At 40.8% G+C, this 18960-nt stretch overlaps 1 protein-coding gene across 4 annotated transcripts in view; it reads right to left on the bottom strand.

Annotated features, from left to right (window-relative positions):
* Positions 1-11843: 11843 nt before the first annotated feature.
* The window catches only part of SLC30A10 (solute carrier family 30 member 10), a 46837-nt gene continuing 39720 nt past the window's right edge, over positions 11844-18960 (bottom strand). For all 4 annotated transcript variants that reach the window (XM_054248160.2, XM_078356533.1, XM_054248161.2 and 1 more), the window contains exons 3-4: positions 15755-15994; positions 11844-13507 (exon numbers count right to left, since the gene is read on the bottom strand). In XM_054248160.2, the coding sequence (XP_054104135.1) occupies positions 13008-13507; positions 15755-15994 (740 nt within the window). In that variant the 3' untranslated portion in view covers positions 11844-13007. The remainder of the gene's footprint in view (positions 13508-15754; positions 15995-18960) is intronic.

Raw genomic sequence — 18960 nt, 5'->3', positions numbered from 1 at the left:
TTTTTTTTTTTTTTGAGACAGAGTTTCACTCTTGTTGCCCAGGCTGGAGTGCAATGGCACAATTTCAGCTCACTGCAACTTCCACCTCCCAGGTTCAAGTGATTCTCCTGTCTCAGCCTCCTGAGTAGCTGAGATTACAAGCGCCCGCTATGACGCCCGACTAATTGTTTGTACTTTTAGTAGAGATGGGGTTTCATCATGTTGGCCAGGCTGCTCTCGAACTCCTGATCACAGGTGATCCACTTGCCTCGGCTTCCCAAAGTGCTGGGATGATAGGTGTGGACCACTGCACCCAACCAGGTACTGAACATTCAACAGTAGAGGTAACAGTGACCATAAGTCTGTTCCTTTGTTGAGCACGTGTGAAACAAGATGGATAATAAGTAAATTTACATTGTGGTAAATGCTATAAAGGAAATCAGGAAGATGAGCTAGAAAGCAACGGCCGGACGCGGTGGCTCAAGCCTGTAATCCCAGCACTTTGGGAGGCCGAGGTGGGTGGATCACGAGGCCAAGAGATCGAGACCATCCTGGCCAACATGGTGAAACCCCGTCTCTACTAAAAATACAAAAATTAGCTGGGCATGGTGGCGCGTGCCTGTAATCCCAGCTACTCAGGAGGCTGAGGCAGGAGAATTGCCTGAACCCAGGAGGCGGAGGTTGTGGTGAGCCGAGATCGCGCCATTGCACTCCAGTCTGGGTAACAACCGCGAAACTCCGTCTCGAAAAATATATATTTTATATCCACTAAAACAAATGAACGAAGTGCAAAATAGCAATGATAGTAATAAGTTACACATTGTTAATAAGTAATAAAGGTGCTATATTTTTGTCATGCTATCACTTGCTCGCTAGAAAAGATTCATTATCTCCCTAATTTTGAAAACAAGTTTGTTGGTCCGTTTTGAATTGTTTTCTTAAACAGATAGTCCTCATATCACAATGCACGTTTTTTCTGAGCCAAATGTTGAGTGCTTTTCCAAGGTTAACCATAGCTGTGTTAACTCCTGACTTCCAGGACTCGCCATTCAGTCTCACCCCAGGCCACACATCTAGCCTTCTATCTACCCCCTTAACCCTTCTCGTGGACCCTGCATTCCAAAGCCTCTGACCTTGCCTAGTCCTGGCTCTCCTCAGCCACATGCAGTTCCAAGGCCAAGGTTTCATTTCCCCCACTTGCTTTTATCTTTCCTAAGACGTCCATGCAAAGGGCTCTAATTCTGCTCTGTCACCTATATCTTTGTCTGTATTCCAAATACCTACCTCCCTGTTCTTCCAAATTACCCTCACAGGAATTGACATGCAATTGTCATGTTCTAGAATCCAAATTCTCCCAGACATTGAAAAGGTATACAGAAGCAAATCTTCTTCTTTTAGAATTTAGTGGAATAAAAACTTATAGTTAAGGACAGATTGCCTGTACATCTGAAATACTTAGAGCTCTCATAGAGAAGAGCATAGCAGCAAAAGAGGGAAGACCCTGTCTCTGCTTTACGACCTGCCTCTAAATGAATGACTTGCATTCCAGAGACCTGATGAGATCACCATGAGTTGTGGTTGCTTTCATAAGGAGTAGGCTATTCAAAAACATTAAAAAGTCCAGAGTTTTTGCTTGCCCAATGGTTCACAATGCAAACCCTCTTTTATGACAAGGGAATTATGAATTCTAATGAACAACTTTTAGATAAGGGTGGCAACGAATAGGCACCCACATTTCAATACCAGTCAATAGCCTTGGCTCTGTAGGAGTCATTGCCTGGGATCTAGTGAGCTTTGGCCTCTGTCTTCCACCATGTTACTACTTCAAGAAACCATTTCACCTCTTCCCTTCTGTGTTGTTTGTGAGTTCGCTTTTCTCCTTCCATGTTGTGATGTGTCAAGCTCAATATGCTAAAGAGCATCCAGTGGCTAATCATATAAAGAAAAGAAGTATCACTGGTCAGGACATATCGTATAGCACTGGTCTTTGAGTAGACTGCATTGGGTATGAAGACCAGAATATGAGTTTAGAGAACGTTATTGTCCTTGATCATAGGTGAACCAACATGTTTTAATTAAACCTAAATTGTGTGTCCATCCCTGTGCTGGAGGCTTCAGTAGATTCTGAAGTGGAGGGCATCACAGAACAGCAAAAAGGGCAGAGGCACTGGAATTATGGACAACTTGGTTCTAATCCTGGCTCCACTGTAACTAAGTGGAATCAGTCCATTTAAACTTTCTGAGCTATCCGGGCACAGTGGCTCACGCCTGAAATTCCAGCATTTTGGGAGGCCAAGGTAGGCAGAGCACCTGAGGTCAGGAGTTCAAGAGCAGCCTGGTCAACGTGGTGAAACCCCATCTCTACTAAAAACAGAAAAATTAGTTGGGCATGGTGGCCCATGACTGTAATCCCAGCTACTCAGGAGGCTGAGGCAGGAGAATCACTTACACCCAAGAGGCAGAGGCTGCAGTGAGCTGAGATTACACCACTGCACTCCAGCCTAAGCGACAGAAGGAAACTCTGTCTCAAAAAATAAAATAAAATAAGCTCTGTGAGTTTTATTTTCCTCATTAGTAAAAAGGGAACTGACTCTTCAGGGGTTTTGTGAGGATTAAATGAGATCATATGTGCAAGTCAAGTACCTGGCACATAGAGGTGCTGAGTCAATGTTATTGTTATTTTTATTATTAAAATATCATCTGTGTTCTCAAGAAAAAAAGCTATTTATTTGAAGATATGAAACATATAATCAAATATTAAATGGATTAATAGTAGCAATAAGTGTCAGAATCAGAACTCAGGAAAATATGAAATTAATGCTATTTTAAAATAACTTTTTCCTGATATTAGATAAGTAGTATATACTCATTATAGGAATTTGAGGGCAGAGAGAGCAAAAAGCATAAAAAAGAAATGTTTTAAGGACATGAAGACAAAATTCACATATAATAATACCCAGAAAGTGTCAGAGTTATGCCAGTGGTACTTAAAGTTTATATTATTTTCTAAAAGAAGTAAAATTTATTCACAGGAGAGTAGATACTTAAGTTGATATGGCTGCATAATGGAATACTATATAACTGTTCATAAAAATGAGGTCAAATTTTATGTCTTGTCTGGGAAAGATAGCCAGAATATATTGTTAATTTTTAAAAGCAAGTTGAAGAAACCACATGTGGTTATTTTGTGAAACATGTTGGCCTCTGAGGCTGGGCTTTCTCTCACTTTGCTGCTCCTGCACTCTTTTGTTTGATTGCCACTTAGTAATAAACATGATCTAAGAAAGGCAAAAAGAACATAGAAAGGGAGGCGACGAAGGAAGGCAGGAGATATCACGGAACCCCAAAGTGGAACACATAATACTTTCTTATCAATGAGCAAAAAGGCTAAAAACATCTGTTCCAAATGTGATAGCCTGAAATGGATGTGGGTGTGGTAGCCTGAGTCCCAGGCCGTGTAAAGGGAAGATAGGAGGTCTGCTCCCCCATGTACCATCGCCTCTTGGGAAACACAGATGACTCACTTGTAGCATTCGTTCCGTTGAAGTGTAACCTGTGCAGTAAAGCCCCAGTGGAACGTTGATATCGAAGAACAAAGAAAATACCTGCTTGATGGACCGTGAGATGAGAAGCAAACTAAGCTTCACTGTTTACAGTCATTCATTCATTCATTCATTCGTGTGTTCAACAAACATTCATTGATGAGTAGACAGCCAGGATGATAGCCCAGGCCCTCACAAGCTGTGTGAGCTCCCATGCTATGATGCACACTGTGGCCAGATTCTCTCTGGCTCTGTTATTTGACACCATCATAGCAGTAAAGATGACAGTAACAGCTGCAGTAACATAGGAATATTTCCTAGAAGTGAATACAAAGAAAGCAATAACCTTGTGCATCTGGCAGGCCTTCTGATCATGATATGTAAAACTTTTAAAAAAGTCACATGATGCCAAAAAAATAAAATCAAGCAAAATGAGAGAATGCAGGCCACGTGCAGTGACTCATGCCTATAATCCCAACACTTTGGGAGGCCGAGGCGGGCAGATCACTTTAGGTCAGGAGTTTGAGACCAGCCTGGCCAACATGGTGAAACCCCATCTCCACTAAAAATGCCAAAATTAGCCAGGCATGGTGTCTTGTGCCTGTAGTCCCAGCTACTTGGGAGAGGCTGAGGAAGGAGAATTGCTTGAACCTGGGAGGCGGAGGTTGCAGTGAGCCGATATCATGCCATTGCATTCCAGCCTGGTTGACAGAGCAAGACTCCATCTCAAAAAGAAAAAAAAAGAGAGAATGCATTTTATCCATGTCTTAAACTCAGACAGCCATGGAGGCCAAACTATACAGAGGAACTCAATAAAAATGGCTACTTTTTAAAATCATTACATGCCAGGAACATGCATGATCTCATTTAATCTTCACAGCACCCCTGGGAGGCAGGTACAGACCTCACATATAAAATGTGGAGGATACTGATGCTGAAGTAGCTTGCCACAGTCACACAGCTTCTAAGTGTCCTTTCAGCCAGGATTTCAATGCTCATAGCCTATTTCATTAAATGTACCACAAATATATTAAGTACTGAGAACATAATAAAAAGAAAAGCACAGCCCTGGCATCTGGAAACTGATACTATACAACACCTTGGTGTTGGTGAGACTGGCCTGACTCTCACAGCTAAGCCATTGTATTCTCCTGTGCCACACAAACCATCTCTCAGAACACCAGCACCACACATGAGGCCACTGTGACTGTGATGAAGTGAGGTGAGATACAAGACCACTCTGTAAGATTGTCTAAGCACAGACCAACAAGAGCACTGTGCAAATCACTACAATACCAGACCCCACCCTGGATAAAATGAGTGACAGCAGCCTCAGCCTCCCAAAGTGCTGGGATTACAGCTGTGAGCCACTGCAGCTCACAGCTGTAATCCCAGCACTTTAGGAGACAGAGGCAGGAAGATCCCTTGAGCTCAGGAATTCAAGACCAGCCTGGCAACATAGCAAGACCTTGTTTCTAATAAAAAATTAAAAAAAAAAAAAAAAGCTGGGAGTGATAGTGCAATCCTGTAGTCGCAGCTACTCAGGAGGCTGAGGTGGAAGGATTACTTGAGCCCAGGAGGTTGAGGCTGCAGTGAGCTATGGGTGTGCCACTGCACTCTAGCCTAGGTGACAGAGCTAGACTCTGTCTCAAAAAAGAAAGTGACAACTGCGTCCAATTAAAAGGTGAGCCTTGCTTCGTTCCTCCCTGCTTCCCTTAAAGACAGAATTTATTAAGATACCCAGTCAGAGTTATTCCCACTTGCTGACAGCATCCAATCCAAACCAATGCCTCATTACTTTAATCCCCCCAAAATCACCTAACATGAACCCAAGTCCTCGCTTGTGAACCCCCTCTTGCTGATATGTCCCATGGTTCCCCATTATGTACCTTTTCTTCTTTGCATCAGTCGTTATACATAACTCATTCAACCACAGGTGTGTTCATCTCTAGCTGGAAGGCATTGACAGAATGGAGGTTCACTCAGAGTCAGCTGAAGCCTTCACTGCTTCTGACTAAAACCCCAGACTCAGCAGCCCTCTAGTAGTGGCATTACTGTTCGCAAAGCCACCTGTGTATGGCTGGGAGGAGGGGTCCTGTTGAATCAAGCTCTGGTATTTTGTTGAAACCTTTCTGCATCGAATTGTGTTTTCTTAGAAATAAGGGCTCTTGGAATTTGGGGGTGGAGGTGTGGGGTTCCGTGTCCAGGTCTGTATAGTTCTTTGGTAAAGTCATGTCATATAGCCACTGCCATTTCAAATCTAACTGGGCGCAGATGTTCAGGCTAATCCACACCGTATATTTTTGACATTTAACAAGTAATGAGTTAAAAATTGGAATAAATCTGGCTCAAATTTTACTTATTAAAGTTGGTCTTTAAAGAATATCTGTTAAGAGCATTCACAGAGCCTTTAGAGACCCAGGTTCTGTTTTGAGCGCTCCTCACGGGTCATTTCCTTCAATCCACACAACAATCTCATGAGGCAGGAACTCTAATTGCCTCCATTCCACAGATGCTACAAATGAGGCCCAGAGAACTTTTTAAATTCTCTGGCAATGACTTCCACGGATCAAATAACTAACACAAGGTAGAGCTGGGATTTGAAAGCATGCCGATTTTAAGGCCAGAATGTTTCAACCTTAAGCTATAGTTCGTAGTATATATTTATTTTATAATAAAATCTCTCTGTAAGCACTTTCCTGTAACTTAAGGCTAGCCATACCATGGGTCAAGTCATGTCTCCCTACTCAGGAAGTGTTATATTAGTGCAATTTTTTTTCTTTATAGACAGAGACTCTCTCTGTCATCCAGTCTGGAGTGTGTTAGCTTCATCTCGGCTCACTGCAACTTCCACATCCCACGTTCAAGCAATTCTCCTGCCTCAGCCTCCCAAGTAGCTGGCATTACAGGCGCCCACCACCACACCTGGTTAATTTTTTTATTTGTAGTAGCGATGGGGTTTCACCATGTTGGCCTCCCAACATGGTGGTCTTGGTCTGGAACTCCTGACTGGTCTTGAACTCCTGACCTCAAGCAATCCACCTGCCTCGGCCTCCCAAAGTGCTAGGATTACAGGCATCGGACACCGTGCCTGGTCAATAGTGTGATTTTTAACAATGGAAAGTAAAAGCTATAAAGCATTCTCAATCATCACACCTTTGAAAAGAGTTTTTTTTCTGAATGTCTTTGGGCATCAGGTGAGATCTGAAGACTCACAGTACCCCAACATGGTCTTCTTTTGGTCCCAGTTTTCTGAGGCAGATAAGAGACCTGGTTGTTATCAGCACCACTGGAAGCCTCTATCAACCTTGGCCACTGGAACCATTTGCTCCCCCACTTCGCCTCACCCCCACCCAGCCCTGTGGTTATAAATCCCATGCAAATTTACTCTTGCATCTTCAAGCCTAAAAGAATCGGTACAATGTTCCAAATATTTTGGCTCTGTATTCGAGTTCATTGTTATGTCACAGCCACATATGTGATCATGTGGTGAAAATATGAGAGAAAAGAAAGGCCACCCTCTTTTTTGCCTCACACAAGATGAGCGAGGCTATGGCTCTGTTTACACTCAAAGGATATGGGATATGTCAATATCAGAGTGTTCTCTGGAATGAAGACACTGGTCAGGGAAGGTCTCAGTCTGTCATCCACAGGAAGTCAGCTTCGGGGCAAAATGACACACTCACATAGAAAAAGAAATCAGCCAGAAAGAGAAACCAGAAAAGAAGAAACTTGGTAAATGTAATGTGAACATCAAAAAGGAAAAAAACAAACAAGAAGAATCTCTTCTGGCATAGAAGAAACAGACTGCTATATAATAGTCTCTCCCCAGCTCATACAAAACTCAATTTATTAGCCTACAAAGAAAGCATCCTTGCACCCTCTCACATTCTAACTTTCTTAGATATCTTTGTACTCTGCTTGTCTGCTGAAGAAGATAAAGCCTGGGGGGCTGGGGTGAGAAGGGAACCACAGTGACAGGCTGTGGGAGTTTGTTCCTCCTCCTGGAGCAGAGGGGAAGCAAGAGAGTTGACAAGAGGAAATTTAGGGGTGGCTGGGAGGCAGAGAGGCTCCTGCTACAGCAAAGGCTGAGGTGATACAGCTGAACCTGAGGAACAGGCAGGAATGGGAAGGAGGCACTGACATGAGTAGTACTTTGAGGGGAGCATTAGTTGAGCATAATAATGAGTTAGATATAGGATAAGAGTGAAGTCAGCGTTAAACATAGCTGCAAGGTTTGAGCTGGTTTGTGGGGATAAGCCAGGGAGTACGAGGGAATCTGTGTGCCCACTGAAAGGCACAGAGTCAAGGAAAGCTGATTTTAAAATTAAGATAGGCCAGGCACGGTGGCTCACAGCTGTAATCCCAACACTTTGGGGCTAAGGAGGGCAGATCACTTGAGGTCAAAAGTTCAAGACCAGCCTTGCCAACATGGTGAAAACCCATCTCTACTAAAAATACAAAAATTAGCTGGGCATGGTGGCAGGCACCTGTAATCCCAGCTATTCAGGAGGCTTAGGCAGGAGAATCACTTGAACCCGGGAGGTAGAGGTTGCAGTGAGCCAAGATGGCACACTGTACTTCTCCAGCGACAGAAGAAGGGGTGTGAAGGAGACTAACAAAATGGAAAAAGAGAAATAGGCCCAAATCATTAAAACCAATCCATTGAGTTACTGAGTAGTAAACTGACCAGGGTAAGTGACAAAGACAAAATGAGTTCTGCTACTTCATCTGTTTCATGGCCACAGACATGTCTCAGTCAGGTTTTTATTTTTTTAAAAAATTTTATTTACAGCATCATTGTACATCTTTCAAAGTTATGCCCATGTACATACATTACTGGGGTATCCGCATGCAATTATTAATGAGTTATTTAAACTTTATGTCTTAGAGTTTTGACAATTCCCCAAATGTGAGGATTACAACACTGGCAAACTTGCCTGTGAGAACAGGTGGAGAATTTCTTAAGCAACAAAACTCACAATACTGTAACATAACCTCAGATCTCCAGGAAGAGGTCACCCTCCCTTGAAAATCATCCTTTCCGGATTGTTCTCATTAGAGTGCAGAGCAGGTTCAGTGTCTCTGGCCTGGCTTTGTACTAAGAGGTGACAGTCGATCATCTAGCAAACATTCAAGAAAGTTCATGTAAACGAAAAGGTACGAAATAAAACGTGTGAAAACAGAAGCACCAGAAAATGGCTCATTTGTATTATCTAAACTCCAGATGGGGAATAACATGCAGATCACATTGAGGATTATCGTTCGATGCAATTCCAATTGAGAAACTAAGTTTTTGGTTCAACACTTCATTCCCAGCTGTGACTACTCAAGTGTGAAGAAATTAAGAAGCACAAATACTCGATGCTTTATCAGGTGCATGCAGTCAGTGATCATTCATCCAAATTTAAAATTCAAATCAGGTCATGTTCCCTCATTTTTTCTATACCAGTTTTTTTGTTTTTTTTTCAGTCTTTTACTACAAGAAAAAACATATTTAGAAGCAGGATACTTTAAAATCAGGAAATGTATTTTGCTCTCTTGAAGAAAACAGATAAGATTTGGCAAAAGATAAAATTAGCCATAAATGACAAAGACATTTTTAATATCTGAACTTGTCGTTAGCACTAAGATGAGCTGCTTACCAGGAACTAATAAGAAACAAAGTGAAGTTTAAAGTTGATCGTTTTAAACATGAAGGAGAATTAAACATCTTAACCCCAGGAGTCGATTGTGCTGATAACTGTCCAGTCTCATTCGGTAGTGGACTCATCAAATTGAAGATACTCAGGAGTTAAAGAGATCAGCACGGAAGGGTGAGACCAAATGCTTTTTTCTTCATTTCATTTAATATTATAATGACTGATGTGTATGAAGGGATTTGTAAGGGCTTTTCATTTCAAATTACATTTTTTCTCTAATGTGCAAAGTTCCTATTTAGAAACAACTGCAATTTTTATGAATAGGCTGCTCTTGCCTTTAAAAATATGTTTTTAAAAGCAAATTCTGCAGAATTCATTATTAAAAGGACTATGGGACTTCAAAGAGGCTTTCATCAACATTGTCTCTAAATTACACTTAGTTTTACCCAGTGGCTCAGAACTTGGGGCAAATTCTTTTTCCCAGGTTATATGTGGCAATGTCTGGAGACGTTGTTGGTAGTCACAACTTGAGGGGACAGGACCAGCATTTATGAACAGAGGTCAGGGGTGCCGCTAAATATCCTACGATACACATCTCACATCAGGAGCAGGAACACATCCAATGCAAAATGTAAATAATGCCAAGACTGAACCCCTGGAGTAACCCTCACAAATGTTCCTATGACCTCACAGGGCAGCTGTCTCACTGTAATCCCAAATCTACCTGAGTGATGTCCTTGACATTCAAAACATCTATTCCTACTGAACTTTAGAGGTTTTTGTTTACCGCTACTGGAATTTGCTCAGCCAACGACAAAAAAAAAAAAAAAAAAAAAAAAGAGAGAACTAAATATGGAGAAGAGAATATTCTTAATTCTTCCTCAAATAATGTCTATCTGTTTTATTGATATTTTATCAAGAAATTAGAGAGCAATTTTTTTTTCTGTCAACAATGGAGCCTGGTATCTCTGTGGGTATTCATAATGGCCCAATATCATTAAAAAATTAACCTATATTTTCAAAAGTAATGCTGGGAGTCAGGAAATGAAGCAGATATAGTATTTCCTATAGCCAATGCTAAAATAATGTGGAAAGGACTGTTTCTATAGAAACAAAAGTGCAGTAGGTGTGTGTAGAAGGCCAGGTTAGCACACAGGACAACTGGTCCCTGACCTAACACACAAACTATTTAAACATTATGTTTAAACATATGGTGTGGGGTTGGTGGCAGGGGTGGGGTGGGGGCCGGGTTGTACAAAACCTAAGCATACAGGAGCACCAAACTGGGTGGCAGTGTTTTTCTAATATTAAAGGAATTAAATCTACTGTTCATCAGCTGCTACTGCCTCCAAAGCAGGGCTAATTCAAAGGGAAAAAGAAGACTCTTGTATTTTCCTGGGAGAATTAAAAGGCAGGACGATTAAAGAGAGAGTGAAATGCAAGTGAAAATAGCATACAGCAGGCATGGCAGAGCCAGAGGTAGCAAATGCAAGCCAGCCAACCCAATACAAAATAATTGCACTTAGCTTGATTGGACATTATTAAATGCACTCAGCCGAACTGCCTTAAAAAGGTATTATTTCACATTGCCTCCAGGCCATAATCTGGTAAGTGTCTATCAGGATAGTTTTCTAAAGTTAGGTTTAATTATAGTGGAATTAAGTGCCTTTTCTTATCCAGAAAAATATTTTAGAGATTAAAGAACAGTGTTTAAATGCAAACTAATATGCATTCCTTCAGCCAGTTGCACAAAAACTGTGAAATTATAATTTTTCCTTTTTAATAAAGGCAAAATGATGTGAAATAAAATAAGACCTTCAGATTTGGACGTCAGAGAAAAATTTCTTTTTTGGCTTGGTCTAAGGCATTTCAACCAATGTTTATATAAAAGAATCTGGCCCACTTATCTCCATGCTGAGTTTCTTAGAGGTTTCACTGTTTTGAGTGAGTACATGCCACACTTTTAATACTAAAAAGATAAATGTCTTACTTATTAACCCCTTTGAGCTTATAAAGTGCATATAACCTAGCCCAATAAGCTCCTAGAAATAAAAACATTTTTAGGCATTTTTCTATGTACCTAATTCACAGCCAGTTTAAACTCAGAAAATACATTTTCAAGGAATAAAGAATTTCCTGGACAGGTGCAGTGGCTCATGCCTGTTCTCCCAGGGCTTTGGGAGACCGAGGCAGGAGAATCACTTGAGGTTAGCTGTTCAAGGCCAGCCTGGGCAACATAGCAAGACCCTGTTTCTACAGACTGGACAACATAGCGAGACCCTGTTTCTACAGACTGGGCAACATAGCGAGACCCTGTTTCTGCAAAAAAAATTCTATCCTACTGATCATAGCCATTTATTTCAGCCTTCAAATTTAGGACTAAGATAAATTGTTTAAATATGATGTTTGTTCTGAGAAATCATGGATGCTGTCTTCATTATCAACCCAGCACCTCTGATAAATCCTGTGCAGATTCTAAACAGGACTTTACATGCTAAGAGATGGTGATTTTCAGACAATCTTGCAATCTACCAAAGACGATACTAGTTGTCCGGTGAGGAACTTCCCATTTTCTCATACCTGTGAGACTTCTTATTTAAATATTGATGTCTGAACAATGTGTTAAATACATGACAGATGCTTCTCTACTACCAATATAGTTCGGTTATGGGTCTGAATCTGATGATAAAAATTTTATTTGAACTTGGTAATATGGATCAGAGACATAAAAGAAAATTTTAAGTTCCTCAAAAGCACATCAAACGCAGCAAGTAAGCTAATTCTCATTTCTCCCTTGGACATCAACTTTTCCATTGAGTCACTAGTTGACAACTATAGTAAATACTTTAAAATATGTCTGATTAAAGAGAATGCAGTCTAGCTTATTTATTTGACAAGAATTAATACTCAATGTTATTCATTCTGCTATCCCAGGAATATGCTTTTCTGGTAAATGCTGCATAGACCAATGAGATCCTATGAAAGAAAAGTCAAAGGAAATTTGGAAAAATAAGTAAATCATTATCAAAGCACTAAATGAAAACAGCCCCAACTGTACTGACTCTGAAAGACAGCATATGAGTATCTGTCATACTTGAGGAAGCTGAAATAGCCCCTCACTTCCATGTGAAAAAGATGTATTATATATTTAAACCTTTGAAACATCCTATAGCTGCAGTTCAGTTCACAGCAGAAAGTAAACATTTGTTATCTCTCACCTCACAAAAAGTAGAGATGAACAAAAAAAAACCCTACTAACCTTTACCTCCTATACAATGCTCTGATAATATTTTCTACCTTAAGAGTTATTCATTTTACATTTATTCAAAAATGAATCAAAGAAAAAAGATATTTCTTTAGTGCCAGAAATACTTAACTTGCCTCTTTTATGATCATTAAGGGGAATGGGGAAAATATAGCTACTGTGGTACTTTAGTTTTTTCAATGTATTTAAGCTATGATCTCACCTGAGCATCAGCTAGAAGTTCTCATCAGTTTAGAGACAAGAACTTCTTTGAACACTGTATCTGCAGTTACTGAGTCCCAGGCCCAGACGTGAACGTCCCTGATACACACACTAGTGCAGTTTGCTTTAGAGAAACGCATGTTCAAGCTGAAACAGTCAAAAAGCAGCATGACACACTCGGGAATAGAAAGGGGTTACCAGTTACATAAAATTCGCAGACATGTTTAACTAAAATCCCAAACAGCCAACCCCTAGTGAACACAGAGCGTGCACACTGCAACTCTGGTCTGAGCCTACAACCCACGAAGCTCTTCTTATGAGCCACGCTGGTGGTTCCAAAGTGCATTGTCTATACAGTCTGATTACGTGGGTACCAGATTAAAAGTGCGTGCTGTTGACATGACATTGGTCCTCCTGAGTTTTGTTAAGAGTTTGTCCGTGGTCACTCCGACAGCTGTCCAAAGACACTTCAATAGCCACTTCCATTGTGTCTCTTCTACAGAGGCCATCACTTCCGTATGTGTCTAGAGAGGGCCCACCATTGTGCTCAGCACAGCCATTGACATGGGCCAGAGGCAGTGCCCCAGGGGGACAACACAGCTGCTTAGCACAGCCCTTGGAGATGCAGGGGGAGTTGCACAGCCACAGTACGTCCTTCTGCTCCAGGGGTTCCTTCAAGTCCACAGTTTCAAACTGGATGGTGACATTGTGGATTCCCGCACTGTGGAAGATTTCTCGAATTTTAGTGCTAGCGTCTTGATATCCCCTGTCCTTAGGATACTTGATATGCAGGGTGGCAATAATCTTTCCACTTACAAGTTCCCAGATGTGTACTTCATGTACACTGCTAATTCCAGGCACAGCAGAGAGTTTACTCACTAGAACAGAGGAGAGCAAACAGAAGCCAAGGTGAGTACTGCGTTTGAGACATGGACCTACGGGAGGGATGTGGTTCCTTTAAGTATTCTCACCAAAATGGCTGCATACTTATTAAGAACAGCAGGAAGAACAAAATAGTTGTACCACTGGAAGTCTTGCCCTTAACCTTTCTCCACACATCGTTAGCCCATACAAAGTCATTTAAGAAAAGAAGCCTAAAGACAAGAAAAAAGTCCCCAGGGTTGCTGAGTATACAAGGGAATGGACACTTGAATGAACTTCCCGTAGTCATATAAAGTGCAATGCTTTTTTTTTTTTTTTTTGAGATGAAGTCTTGCTCTGTCCCCCAGTGCAGTGGCGTGATCTCGGCTCACCACAACCTCCACCTCCCAGGTTCAAGCGATTCTCCTGCCTCAGCCTCCTGATCCAGCTGGGATTACAGGCACATGCCACCACACCTGGCTAATTTTTGTATTTTAGGAGAGACGGGTTTTCACCATGTTGGTCAGGCTGGTCTCGAACTCCTGACCTTGTGATCTGCCCACCTCGGCCTCTCAAAGTGCTGGGATTATAGGTGTGAGCCACCATGCCTTGATTGCCTTTTCTTAAAAGGGATGATTTGGCAACATGGATTAAAAAAAAAAAAAAAAAAGCCTTTACTAGCAATTCTACTACTGAGAGTTTAACCTAAAAGAAATAACCAAATATTTATGTACAAGAATGGTTTGGACAATGCTCTTTGTATTCATGAAAAAGATGGACCCAACAAGGAAATAGTGAAAACGATTATGTAATGGAATAGGATACAATTGTTTAAAAGTAAGTTGCATATTTAAGGATATGATAAAATGTACATAAGGTATTTTTAAGTGAAGAAGCAAATTGCTAAACTGTGTATATGGGTGGATCTTTCTTTTTACACTGCACATAGAAAAATATTAACAGTGGTCATTTTCACTGTCAAATTAAGAGAGATTTCTATTTTCTTATTTAGGCTCCTCTATATTTTCTATACTTTCCAAAATGAATATGTATTTAGAGAGATGGTATTCAATACGGATTTGAGCAAAGGCTCTGCAGTCAGCTAGTCTGAATCCTAGTTCAGACATTTACTAACTGCATGATCTTAAACAATTACCTAACCTCTCTGTGCCTCAGTTTCCTTATCTGTGCAATGGAAATGATAATAGTGGCTTTTGTATTATTTTAAGGATGAAAATGCATTATTATACGTAAAGCACTTAGAACACTTACCTTTCTAGCATGCAATAAATGCTATGAAAATAGTGCTATTTTCAAAATAGTGTTATTATGATCCTGTGAGGTTTTTTGTTTTTGTAGAGACTGTCCTGTCTCCCAGGCTGGAGTACAGTGGCATGTTTATGGCTCACTGTTGCCTCACACTCCTGGGCTCCAGTGATCCTCTCACCTCAGCCTACTGAGTAGCTGGGACCACAGCCACACAGTATAACTTTTACTTTTTCATTTATTTATAAAAGTGATTTTTTTATTTTTGTAAAAATGAGGTCTCACTCTGTTGCTCACACTGCTCTTGAACTCCTGGCCTCAGTCGATCCTTCTGCTTCAGCCTCCCAAAGTGGTGAGACTACAAGCAACTAGCCCTCTATTTTTAAAAATATCTGTTTTTAAATATATTACTTTATTAAAAACATACCCAGTATATATCACAAATTTCTTCGTATATGTTTATCTTATTTCCAACTGGGAGATGAACTAGCTCCTGGGAAGGCAAAGGCAATGCTGTATGTCTGTTCCTCTGTCTCCTTCCCTTTCCCATGCCTGCTCTGCCTGAAGCACTGGGCAGTGTTGTGAGAGACACAGGGACTTGTGTGTCCACATTAACTAGAAAGCAGGGTCTAGAACATGAATGATTGTGCTTTTAGAATAAGGAGGAGATTAAAATAGAGTACTTGGCAGAAATGGCCTTATTTGAATTAAAATAAATCTTTGACATGAAAATAAATAACCGAGGAATAGGTATTATCTAGGCACTGCATTCTTAAAAATTTACAGTTGAGTCAGAGAATCACAGTTGCAAAGGTCCTTTGGTGCTTGGAGTTGAGTCATCTTAATAGGCTATAAACCATATGATGGATGTCTCTACCACCTGGTGATTTAAGGTGTTTCAGAAAACATTAAGCAAACACTGCTCTTAAATAATCTTGTCCTTTGGCCTGATAACATTAAATTGAGAGTGGTTCTGAATCACAATTCCATCTACTTACTCAGCTCTTCCAGGTTGACTCCTTTGGGGACCATCTGCAGCAGAATGGCACCGGTCTCCTTGATGAGCGGGAAGGCAGATGACAGAATGATGATGACCATGAGGACAGTCAGGCTGGGGTCAATGTAACACTGCCAGTTACATGGGTCCTCACTCCTCAGGGGAAGCACATAGAATATGATGGCCGTGATGACCACAACCACGGACCCCAGGGCATCTCCCATCACATGCAAAAGTACACCTGCCAGGAAGGAAGAAAGACGGCTTCAGCACAGAGGCAAATCTGAAGCCATGCGGCACTCACTGACTTGGATTTCCAAGTATATGAATACCTGTTACCATTTGGAGTTTTTTGGTTTTGGTTTTGGTTAGAACAGCAGGATGAATCAAAATAATGGCAACTACTTCTTAGGAAACAGAAACCCAGGCCACCATCTCAGGACTCAGAGTACCTTGGAAGAGCGACAGCTTAGGGAGATTCTGAGCTCATAGTCGCCTGCAGGAAGAGGGACTGTGCCGTCTCACAGGGCCACATCACTATCACCCACCACCCATCAGAGGGCACCAAGCTAGAAAACAGAGGCTGTGCAAATGATTTCTTTTTCTTTCAGACAAGTATCTGTGCTTTACATGGTTTTAAATATTTTTAAGGGGATAGTGAACAAGTTATGTTAAAGAATGTTTAAAAAAATTTGTCTCTTTTCTACCTTGATCCACCTTCCATTTTCCCTGTAAGCATTTACGTACTTTTTATTTAGCCTGTGGTCATTTAAACAGCATTTTGTTTAAGAGGTGCCCAAGAACAGGGACTCCGGGAACATTTTCACTGCAGAAAGAGCCATTCATCATAATGCAATAAAATTTAAATTCTACAGATAATACTAAAAATTGTGGGTGCCTTTAATTAAAGGAATTGTTTTTAAAGACACTGACTATGATATAGAACATACGCATTCCTCAGCAAAGATCTGAGTGCCCAATTGATAGGCAAAGATTAAACTGGGATTTAGTAAGTAAATTAGGTGAAAATTTGGACAGAAAAATTTTAAGATATAAACACAAAGTTTTGGGTTTTGGTTTTTCTGGGGTTTGTTTTTTACAGAAAGCAACATCAGAATGTGGCAATTCAAAGTATAGCTTGCAAACCAGCAGCATCAGCATCAGCATGGAGCTTGTTAGAAATGCCGATTCTCAGGCCCCACCTCAGATCTGTAGAATCTGAACCTGCATTTTAAAAAGATGCCCAGGTGATTGGAATGCACATACAAGTTTCCAAAGCACTGCTGTAGAAGAAAGCAAGTATATTAAGAGGGGTCTGCTTTGTCTCTCCGTGTATTCCGCAGACTTATGCAGTAGAATGAATAATAATCCAAATTACTAACAACCTACTCATGGCTAACACTGACAACTTGCAGCTAAGACAGTCTCATTTGGAAGGAGCGTCAATTGGGCTAATCCCTCTTCTGGGCAACACCTCCACAATTCTAAATAACATCATAGAGAAAATGGCATTCTGTGAACACTAAATGTAATTTGAGGCAATTGACTCAAATTTTTCCCAAAAAAAAACAGGAATAGAAAGAATTTCCACATTTCCTTTTGGCTGAGTGTTTATTTATAAGATCCCGATTCAATATACACATTAACATTCCCGTTTTCTAATGCTGTGCCTCTTTCTCCCAACATCCGATGCCCAAAGGAGCTTTTAACTCCCCAATCCCTGTGCTGAACCACAGGAGGGAAACACAACTTTCCCAAGAGATATTCTATGTACTTTGCTCCTCTATAAGAAGCTAAAGACCCAACTTTTAAATTTCTTCAAGACAGTACAAAATGCTACCATAAATATATGAAAGCCTTCGTCTCTTTTGAGATAAGGGAAAAAAAGAAGAGAAAAGAGAAAAAAAAAATATGAAAGCCTAATGTTTCCTGTGCACAAGTGATGTCATTTTTACTGCCTGACACAGTCGGTTATTCTTTGATTGTCTCATACATGTCAGATCCATTTCCTCTGTAATAGCAATGCCGTAATGCCATAATAGCAATGTAGGCATTCAATAAAACAGGAGCTTCTGGTTGATCATCATAACTCTCATGACATACAGTAACTCATGCCTGTAATCCCAGCACTTTGGGAGGCCGAGGCGGGTGGATCACGAGGTCAAGAGATCGAGACCATCCTGGTCAACATGGTGAAACCCCGTCTCTACTAAAAATACAAAAAATTAGCTGCATGGTGGCGTGTGCCTGTAATCCCAGCTACTCAGGAGGCTGAGGCAGGAGAATTGCCTGAACCCAGGGAGGCAGAGGTTGAGGTGAGCCGAGATGGCGCCATTGCACCCCAGCCTGGGTAACAGGAAACTCTGTCTCAAAAAAATAAATAAATAAAATAACCATTGTTAGTATTATGTTAATAAACACATATGCTCCAGGCATTGTTTTAAGCATGTTACATATATTTACACATTAAGTCCTCATTAGGACTGCAAGGTGGTTACCTTGTGAAAATAAGTAATGCAAAATCTAAGCTGTTGGAACTCAAAAGTACTTTGAGCCTTCAAGGAATGTGAATTACAGGGCCTGAGCTATGTGACAGGCAGCTGTAAGCTTTTGCATGTCTGAATTAAGTCTTTTTCCTTACCTGCATTGCTCTGTAAAATGTTGTAAATGGCAAAGGGCCCCAGGGAGGACCCCCCTGTTCACTTATTGTTGATTTTCATTCTCCCTCTTACCTTCTCATACATGACATCATGGCTATCACAGTCCTTTAATACGGAATGTTAAATACACTCTTTTAAGTTGGAAAGGAAATGGAAAACAGCTATAAAGAAAACAAGCCACATGGAAAACAAATTCTAACTAATTTTTCTAACTTCTAAACAAGTCTTGTATAGAAAATGTTATAACCCTGTTAAATTTCTTGTTCTTCTCCTTATATAAGCAAGAATTTAGCTTTTAACTTTGGAACCCTATCCCCATTTCTCTGGAGTGATGAACCCCGAATGGCCATTCCCAGCTTTTCACTTGAATAAACTCTTGAAAATTGGAATCGGACCCTTCTGAGTATTTCTGATTGGTACTCTCTTCATGTTACAAATGAGGAAACTGAGGCACAGAATACGTAAGTAACTTGTCCAAAATCACACAACTAAACAGTGTTAAGTGGGGTTAACAATCCGGGTAGCCGGTCCAGGGATCTACTGTGCA

Source organism: Callithrix jacchus, chromosome 19, assembly GCF_049354715.1.
Source record: "Callithrix jacchus isolate 240 chromosome 19, calJac240_pri, whole genome shotgun sequence".
In the NCBI taxonomy this organism is placed as follows: Eukaryota; Metazoa; Chordata; class Mammalia; order Primates; family Cebidae; genus Callithrix; species Callithrix jacchus.
Note: the sequence above shows the minus strand (reverse complement) of the source record. Positions and strands in the feature narration are given on the sequence as shown.